Source organism: Chiloscyllium plagiosum, chromosome 1 (genome assembly GCF_004010195.1).
Source record: "Chiloscyllium plagiosum isolate BGI_BamShark_2017 chromosome 1, ASM401019v2, whole genome shotgun sequence".
Lineage (NCBI taxonomy): Eukaryota > Metazoa > Chordata > Chondrichthyes > Orectolobiformes > Hemiscylliidae > Chiloscyllium > Chiloscyllium plagiosum.
In genome coordinates, this window is record NC_057710.1 from 23,605,591 (window position 1) to 23,615,804 (window position 10,214).

The 10,214-nt window shown below is 41.7% G+C and overlaps 1 protein-coding gene across 2 annotated transcripts in view; it reads left to right on the forward strand.

Moving 5' to 3' along the window:
* The window catches only part of LOC122556817 (charged multivesicular body protein 3), a 68,162-nt gene that overhangs the window by 25,861 nt on the left and 32,087 nt on the right, over positions 1-10,214 (forward strand). Inside the window, exon 4 of one of the 2 annotated variants that reach the window (XM_043704231.1) lies at positions 9,443-9,855. The exons of the other annotated variant lie outside the window; for it this stretch is intronic. Coding sequence (XP_043560166.1) covers positions 9,443-9,500 — 58 coding nt within the window. The 3' untranslated portion in view covers positions 9,501-9,855. Of the gene's footprint in view, positions 1-9,442; positions 9,856-10,214 lie in introns of those variants that run through there. 2 annotated transcript variants of the gene reach the window in all.

A 10,214-nucleotide genomic window follows, 5' to 3' on the forward strand; every position in this document is an offset into this window, starting at 1 on the left:
CGACCAGCCGAATCATGAGATTGAAGGATGGGTTAGCAAGTTTGCAGACGACACAAAGGTTGGAGGTGTCGTTGACAGTATAGAGGACTGTTGTAGACTGCAGCGTGACATTGACAGGATGCAGAGATGGGCTGAGAGGTGGCAGATGGAGTTCAACCTGGATAAATGCGAAGTGATGCATTTTGGAAGGTTGAACTTGAAAGTTGAGCACAGGATTAAAGACAGGATTCTTGGCAGTGTGGAGGAACAGCGGGATCTTGGTGTGCAGGTACGTAGATCCCTTAAAATTGCCACCCAAGTGGACAGGGTTGTTAAGAAAGCATATGGTGTTTTGGCTTTCATTAACAGGGGGATTGAGTTTAAGAGCCATGAGATCTTGTTGCAGCTCTATAAAACTTTGGTTAGACCGCACTTGGAATACTGTGTCCAGTTCTGATCACCCTATTATAGGAAAGATGTGGATGCTTTGGAGAGGGTTCAGAGGAGATTTACCAGGATGCTGCCTGGAATGGAGGGCTTACGAAGAGGGGTTGACTGAGCTCGGATTTATTTCATTGGAAAAAAGAAGCAAGGGAGGCGACCTAATTGAGGTGTACAAGATAATGAGAGGCATAGATAGAGTCGATAGCCAGAAACTTTTTCCCAGGGCAGAAATTATTAATACGAGGGGTCATAGTTTTAAGCTGTTTGGCGGAAAGTATAGAGGGGATGTCAGAGGCAGGTTCTTTACGCAGAGAGTTGTGAGAGCATGGAATGCGTTGCCAGCAGCAGTTGTGGAAGCGAGGTCATTGGGGATATTTAAGAGACTGCTGGACATACATATTTGAGGGTTCATACATTAGGTTTACCTTACATGAGGATCGATGGTCGGCACAACATCATGGGCTGAAGGGCCTGTTGTGCTGTACTGATGAAGGGCTTTTGCCCAAAACGTCGATTTTACTGCTCCTTGGATGCTGCCTGAACTGCTGTGCTCTTCCAGCATCACTAATCCAGAATCTGGTTTCCAGCATCTGCAATCATTGTTTTTACCCTCTCCTGTTCTATGTCTATGTGCAATTTCCTGTCTTACCTCTCATTGCAACCTGGGATGCAATTCATCTTGGCCAGGTGATTTATCTGTTTTTAAGCCTGACAAAGCCTCCAATACCTTCCCATTTCTTATGTCAAACTGTGCAAATTCTCGAGTCCCTTTTCCTGAATTCCATACCTACATTCTCCTTTTCCAAAGTGAACACCAAAGATAAGTATTCATTCAACACCCTTCCAGTATCCTATGGCTTCTCTCACAGATTTCCCCCTTGGTCCCTAATGGACCGTACTTTTTCCCTGGTTAACTACTTCCCTTTAATAATTTGTAAAGTAACTTAGGATTCTGCCTAATCTTATTCGCAAGTCCTTTTTCATGACCCCCTTTGCTTTTCCTACTGTTTTCTTAAGTTCCCTCTTGCACTCCTATATTCCTCTAGGGCTGCAGATGAATTGTTTCTTGGCTTTGCTAAAATGTTTTTTCTTTTTCATTTAGTGCTGAATTGTCCTAAATGTCCAGGGTTCTCTGAATTTATTGCTGCTCCATTTCCTCCAAATGGTGCATGTTAGATCTATACCCACCATAGTCCTTTTTGAGTGCTCCTCATTGCTCCACTGTAAACTTACCCATAAGGAGTTGTTCCCAGTCATCTTTGGCCAAATCCTGCTTTATTTTCATGAAATATGCCTTTCCCCAATCCAAAACCATCTTTTGCAAGCCACCTATTTCCTTGTCCATAACAAATTTGAACCCTACCATGTTGTGGTCACTATCATTAAAATGATTCCCCACTGCCACATCAAACACTTGTTTGGCTTTTCTCACCCTGTCCCCAGCAGTCAAGCCACTTGTGGTGCCAGATGCTTGACTGGGGGCTCCTGCACTACATGCCTGTTCCTTTCGGACTGTCTGGACGTCATCCATTTCCTTCTTTTCTCTAGTCCCTTTAGCTGAAGTGTGACCACCTCTCTATATGTGCTGTCCATGTTACTCTCAACCTCATGGATGTTTCACATGCCACAGTGTCTCCATCCATTTCTCGAGTGTCAAGACCTTGGAGCTCCAGCTTCTGCAGCTGGTCACATTTCCTGCACATGTGATCGTCTCGGACACTGGCAGTGTCCAGTACACTCCGTGATAAATGACAAATTACGCTTGGTTGGTCTCTCCTGACATGTCTTAAACTTACAGTTAATGCCTTAGACTAGAATTATTAGATTCATTTTAGTTGGTTTTGGTTAATTAGGTGATTATGAGCTAAATTTCACACTGATGGTATCTCGCTAACAAAAATACCATATATTTTCTACACTTGTTTTCTGTAAGCTACATTCCCACTATTCTCAACCTTCAAGAGTTAGTAAAGTTAAGTGTACCTCATTAACTTTATAAGGTTCAATTATAAAGTTAATGAGGTACACTTAACTTTACTAACTGCATAAATCCTCACCAGATAATAGATTACCTACTCTATCACTAAGATTATCAAGGGATTGCCCCTTATGAGAGAGAATCATGTTTCTAATTGGACATGAAAAACATGTCTTAGCGTATCCAAACTGGACAAAACGTAACAAAGTGGAATATGAATAAAAGATCAAGACAGAACTACTGGAGCGAACATCTGAAATATTGTGGATGCTGGACCACAAATGTTACCAGAATCATTAGTGCCTTAGTGGGAGGGTACAACCTAGAATGGATGGGTTATCTTGTGACAAAAGGTTGAACAGGTTGGGTTTGTATCTACTGAAGTTCAGAAGTCTAAAAAGTGACTTGGTTGAAACATTGGAATTCCCATCCTGAAAAGGTGTTGCAAGGAGAGACATTGAATATACTTAAGCAGAAGTGTATAGATTCTTGGTATAAAAGAGGGTGAGTGGAAGATTATCAGAGCGAGGCGAGAATGTGGATTATGGTTATATGATTTGTTGAATGGCAGAGCAACTCAAAGGGCTGAATGGTCTACTGCTGCTGCTTTGTATGTATCGTGATTCATTTTTGTGTTAAGTCTTCAACAATTACAATGAGGAAGGCTGTAGTCAAAAATGAGCATTTGTTCACATTAATGCATTTCAACCCAGGCTACAGCGACTGATGTACTAACCTACTTCACTTTTCCATTTTAAATTTCCAACGTAATCTTCTTGGTTTAGGTCTCAATGTTATCCTACTATTTTATATAGATATTACTTTTTTTTTGTTCTAGCCTATTGAGTAAATCTGGAACATTCTATTCGCCAATGTAGCAATTAACTGCTCACGATTCAGTATATTTATGAGTCATTTCTAGGTAGCTACCTGACCGGTTTTGTTTCTTTCCAAAACAAAGTTCATCATACCAGTTCAACCCATTCTAGTACAATCAAACAATACTCTTTGGAATGAACTGCCAGAGGAAGTGGTAGATGCAGGTACGGTCACAACATTTAAGACATTTGGATAGGTACATGAATAGAGACATAGAGATGTACAGCACAGAAACAGACCCTTCGGTTCAACTCTTCCATGCCAACCAGATATCCCAACCCAATCTAGTCCCACCTGCCAGCATCTGGCCCATATCGCTCCAAACCCTTCCTGTTCATACAGGTAAAAACAAGGACTGCAGATGCTGGAAACCAGATTCTAGATTAGAGTGGTGCTGGAAAAGCACAACAGTTCAGGCAGCATCCGAGGAGCAGGAAAATAGACGTTTTGGGCAAAAGCCCTTCATCAGGAATGTTCCTGTTCATATACCCATCCAGATGTTGCAATTGTACTAGCCTCCATCACTTTCTCTGGCAGCCCATTCCATATACACATCAATCTCTGCATGAAAAGGTTGCCCCTTAGGTCTCTTTTATATATTTCCCCTCTCACCCTAAACCTATGCCCTCTAGTTCTGGTCTTCCCCCACCCCAGGCAAATGACCTTGTCTATTTACCCTATCTATGCCCCTCATAATTTTATAAACCTCTTTAAGGTCATCCCTCAGCCTCCGACACTCCAGGGAAAACAGCCCTAGCCTATTCAACCTCTCCCTTTAACTATAGGAAGGAGAACAGAATTGCATGCAATATTCCAAATATGGCCTAACCAGTGTCCTGTACAGCCACAACATGATCTCCCAACACCTGTACTCAATACTCTGACCAATAAAAGAAAGAATGCCAAACGCCTTCTTCACTATCCTATCTACCAGCGACTCTACTTTCGAGGAACTATGAAACTGCACTCCAAGGTCTCTGTTTAGCAACACTCCCTAGGACCTTACAATTAAATGTATAAATCCTGCTAAGATTTGCTTTCCCAAAATGCAGCAGCTTGCATTTATCTAAATTAAACTCCATCTGCCGCTCCTCAGTTCATTGGCTCATCTGATCAAGATCCTGTTGTTTTCCTTAGTAACCTTCTTCGCTGTCCACTACACCTCCAATTTTGGTGTCATTTGCAAACTTACTAACTATACCTCTTATACTCACATCCAAATCATTCATATTAATGATGAAAAGTAGTGGATGGAGCCAGCACCGATCCTTGTGGCACTCCACTGGTCACAGGCCTCCAGTCTGAAAAGCAACCCTCCACCACCACCCTCTGTCTTCTACCTTTGAGCTAGTTCTGTATCCAAATGGCTAGTTCTCTCTGTATTCCATAAGATCTAACCTTGCTAACCAGTCTCCCATGGGGAACCTTGTTGAACGCCTGACTGAAGTCCATACAGACATCTACCGCTCTGCCGTCATTAATCACCTTTGTTACTTCTTCAAAAAAACTCAAGTTTGTGAGACATGATTTCTCATGCGCAAAGCCATGTTGACTATCCTTAATCAGTTCTTGTCTTTCCAAATACATGTACGTCATGTCCCTCAAGATTCCCTCCAACAACTTGTCCACCACCGACATCAGGCTTACTAGCCTATAGTTCTATAGGAAATGGTCTATGGGAAAGGTTTAGAGATATATGGGCTGAAAAATGTGTTGCTGGAAAAGCGCAGCAGGTCAGGCAGCATCAAAGGAGCAGGAGAATCGATGTTTCGGGCATAAGCCCTTCTTATGCCCGAAACGTCGATTCTCCTGCTCCTTTGATGCTGCCTGACCTGCTGCGCTTTTCCAGCAATACATTTTTCAGCTCTGATCTCCAGCATCTGCAGTCCTCACTTTCTCCTAGAGATATATGGGCCAAACACAATCACTGGGACTAGTTTAGTTTGGGAAACTTGGTCGGCATGGACAAGTTGGACCAAAGGGTCTGTTTTCATGTTGTTTGACTCTCTACTCAGTTAATACTGATTCTTTCTGGCAGTAAACATCATGTCTAAGTGACTACAAACTTCAGGAAAATCCATGGTTTGTTCTTTGGACTGTACTGCGTTGACTTCACAGATGAATGCAAACTTTTCTGTGACCTAGTGCTCCCTGTGTAAAGGAAAAAATGTCACCAGGATCCTATTACGCTATGAGATGTGAGAATTCATTTATAATTACTTTTTGTTCTGGTTACAATATGTTTTCCATATATTCCTAGTTCAGTCATTTAGTCTACAAAAGAAATTGAAATTAAAATAAGTGAAGAAAAGGCCTTGTATCACTATAAAGCAATCACTAATTTTTTTAAAATGTTCATGGGCTGTGGGTGTTTATAGCTAGGTCAGCATTTATTGTCCTTACATTATTTCTTTGGAAAAGGTAAACTACTACAGGTCTTGGGGTATAGGTAATGGTGTTGGGAAGTTCCAAGAATTTGACCTAGCAACATTGAAGGAACTGCAATAATCATCACCAAGTCAGGATGATATTTGGCTTTGAGGGGGAGTTTTCTGACATAAAATGCAGCAGTTAATGCCACTGCTAAAGTATTCTTGGCTTTTCCAGTAAAGTCGTTCTGTCACGAGGTAATAGGTCACTTGCTCCTAAGCTTTTGTTATTACCAAACTACAATGAAACAAGTGTGTGGAGTCTATTGCAACAGTATTAGACTGCAACAGTTGGGCTTGGAGTGAAACAAAACTGAGTTTAATGGGTATAGTCTGGCCAGTACGGAGACATGGTTACAATGTGATCAAAGTTAGGAGCTAAATATTCAGAGCTATGTGACCTTTTTAAAGGACAGGCAGGTTGGGGATGCGGAGGGAGCTTTGTTTGTATGAGATAGAATTAATACAAGAGTAATCTAATATGGATGATGCAGAATCCATATGAATGGCGGTGAGATAAGGGAAAGAAGAACTGGTGGGAGTCAATATGTTCCACAGGTCAGAGAATAAATTAGGAGATCAGAAAGATTTGTATTAAAAGCTATACATTAATTATGAGTTGATTAAGAATCTTAATTGTCTATTTCTGCATCTTATGGGTAATTTTAATTTTCTTGAAAATTTGGACAATCAAACTGGCAGAGGAGCCATGAAGAAACAGTATGTTGTGGACTCGACCAGGGGATCCAGGTAATCTTTGGATCTAGTAATGTATAATGAGGCAGGTTCAGGAAATGATCTCTGAATGAAAGATCCCCTAGGGAACAATGACTGTAACATGGTAGAATTCAGTATTCAGTTTGAGAGAGGAACTTGGGTAGGAAACAACTTAAACTTAAAGGTGATTCATGAGAATCCAAAGAGACTTGGCTGAAATGGACTGAGAAAGAAATTTAGCAGAAACAATGGTTGATGAATTATGTCAGGCATTTTTAACAAAACTAGTTCATTTGTTACAGTGAAGATATATTCTAATGAGGAAGAAGGATTCTAGGAAGAGAATACATTGACCATGGGTAACCAGGGAAGTTAAGGACAGTATCAGATTGAAAGGAAAAACACATAGAATGTGGTAATATTCTATGGACTGAGAAAGTTCTAAAAGCACAAAAGAAGACTAAAAGAATAATCAGAATATAAATTAGGGGCAAACTGGCAAGTTGCATAAAAACAGATACTAAGAGCTTCTTTAAATATATAAAAAGGAAGGGGAGGGCAACAGTGAACATTGGCCCTCAGTGAATGATGCTGGGGAAATGATGGGGTACCAAGAAATGGTAGAAGAGTTGAACATCAGTCTTTGTGGCAAAGGATAGTTACAGCATTCCAAAAATAATCAAGGTGCTAAACAGAGGGAGGAAATAACTCTCGAGGAAAAGTAGAAGAAAGTAATGAGGATAAAGGCTGATAAGTCTCCTTGACCTGATGGGTTGCGTCCCAGGGTTTTAAAGGAAGTAGTTACAGATACAGTGGTTGAAATGGTCGTAATCTTGCGAGAATCCTTAATTCTAGAAAGGTCCCAAACACTTGGCAAACTGCCAATGTAACAAAATAAAAACTGAAAGAACTGTGCATGCTGTAAGTCAGAAACAAAATCAGAAATTGGAAAAGCTCAGTAGGTCTGGCAGCATTTGTGGAGAGAAATTAAACATTCCAGGTACGCTGACCCTTCCTCAGAACTGCAGTAGAGTTGAGGATTATCAGATTTGCCATCATTTCATTGAATGAAAGATTGGAATCAATAGTCCAAATGGCCAAATGTTTAAAGACAATATGAACTATGGATCAGCAGCAGAATTGTACTCTTAACACATTCTGCAACCTCATGGCCTGGCATACTCCCCCATTCAACCATCAACAGCAAGGCTGGGGATCAATCCTGGTATAACGAGAGTGCAGGAGAAAATGCCAGACACTTTAGCTAAATATAAAATGTCAACCTGGTGAAAATACAAACAGGACTACTTGTGTACCATAACCAAAGCTCTGCTGTTCTGCCACTCGATGTTGGAAAATTAAACAACTCATCGAGGAGGCTGCACAAATATCCCCATCCTCAATAACGTGGGAGCCCCACATTAGTGCTAATGATAAAGCAGTTACAACAATCTCAGTCAGATGTGGTAAGTGAATTATTCATCTTGACTTCGTGAGGTTTTCAGCAATACACATGCTACATGTATGCATTCATTCCATGTGATACTAAGAAACACCTGGAGGCCCTGTATACTGCAAAGACTATGGGCCCTGACAACAGTCTCTCACTAGTACTGAAAACCTGTACTCTAAAAGTTGCTATGCTCCCAAACCAAGCTGTTCCAACTATAACACTGGCATTTATTCAACAATGCAGAAAATTGATCAGGTATACGCAAAGCAAAACAAATTGAACCTGGCCAATTACCACACCATCAGTCTTCTCTTGATCATCAGTAAAGTGATAGGAAGTGTCATCAATACTGCTATCAAGCAGCATTCACTCAGCAGTAATCTGCTCACTAATGCTCAGCTTGGATTCTGCCAGGTCTGCTCCTGACCTCATTACAGCCTTACTTCAAACATGGACAGAAGAGCTGAATTCCAGCCATTAGGTTAGAGTGACACCCCTTCAGATCAAGACTGCAATTGAACAAGTGTGGCATCAAGGAGCCCTGTCAAAAGTGGTGTCAATAGGAATCAGGGAGGGGAAAACTCTGCTGACACCATCCAAGATAAGGCAGCCAACTTGATTGCTTCCTTCACAAAATCTCAGAATTGTGAGGTGATGCATTTAGGTAAGTCTAATTCTCAAGCGAATTATACAATGAATGGAAGAGCCTTGGGAAAAGTTGATGGGCAGAGAGATCTGGAAGTGCTGGTCCATTGTACCCTGAAGGTTGCTGCACAGGTGGATAGAGTGGTCAAGAAGGCATATAGTATGCTTGAGAGTGAATTATACAATGAATGGAAGAGCCTTGGGAAAAGTTGATGGGCAGAGAGATCTGGAAGTCCATTGTACCCTGAAGGTTGCTGCACAGGTGGATAGAGTGGTCAAGAAGGCATATAGTATGCTTGCCTTCATTGGACGGGGTATTGAGTATAAGAGCTGGCAAGTCATGTTAAAATTGTACAAGACATTGGTTCGGGCACATTTAGAATACTGTGTACACTTCTGGGCGCCACATTACCAAAAGGATGTGGACGCTTTGGAGAGGGTGCAGAGAAGGTTTACGAGGATGTTGCCTGGTATGGAAGGTGCTAGCTATGAGGAAAGGTTGAGTCAGTTAGGTTTATTTTCACTAGAAGAAAGGAGATTGGGGGGGAACCAGATTGAGGTTTACAAAATCATGAAGGGTGGATAGAGACAAGCTTTTTCCCAGGGTGAAGGATTCAGTAACAAGAGGTCATGCTTTCAAAGTGAGAGGTGGAAAGTTTCAGGGGGATACACGCAGCAAGTACTTCACACAGAGGGTGGTGGGTGTTTGGAATGCGTTGCCAGCAGAGGTGGTAGAGACAGGCATGGTAGATTCATTTAAGATGCATCTGGACAGATGGATGAGTAAGTGGGGAGCAGAGGGATACAGATGCTCAGGAATTGACCAACAGGTTTAGACAGTACATTTGGATCGGTTCAGGCTTGGAGGGACGATGGGCCTGTTCCTGGGCTGTAAATTTTCTTTGTTCTTTGTTACAGTGCAGGAGGCAAGTTACCTTGGACACAACCTTCTAAATCCATAACCAGTGCCATCTAGAAGGACATGGGCAACACCACCTCCTAGCCACTCATCATCCCAACTTGGAAATATATTGTCCTTTCTTTGTTGCTAGATCAAAATCCAGGAACTCCCTCCTATTGGCATTGTGGGCCTACCTACAGCACATGGACCACAGGAGCTCAAGAAGATAATGAACTATTGCCTTCTGACAACAAGGAATGAGCAATGAATGGCCCGGCAGTGATGCCCACATCACATTAACGAATGAATAATTTAAAAAAAACTTTAGACACAGATCTTGAATATTGAAATGTAAGAATGATAAAATTAAGGAGTTCTACACTTCTGAGATACTGTCTAGGAGAATGTAATTGAGATTTAATTTGACTGTAGAGAGAGAAGGAAGTGTTGTGGTTCTGTTCGCTGAGCTGGGAATTTGTGTTGCAGACGTTTCGTCCCCTGTCTAGGTAGTTCCAGCTGTCCGTTGCAGTGGTCGGTATATTGGGTCCAGGTCGATGTGCTTATTGATTGAATCTGTGGATGAGTGCCATGCCTCTAGGAATTCCCTGGCTGTTCTCTGTTTGGCTTGTCCTATAATAGTAGTGTTGTCCCAGTCAAACTCATGTTGCTTGCCATCTGAATGTGTGGCTACTAAGGATAGCTGGTCATGTCGTTTCGTGGCATGGATGCGGACCGTTAGCTGTCTTCCTGTTTGTCCTATGTAGTGTTTTGTGCAGTCCTTGCATGGGA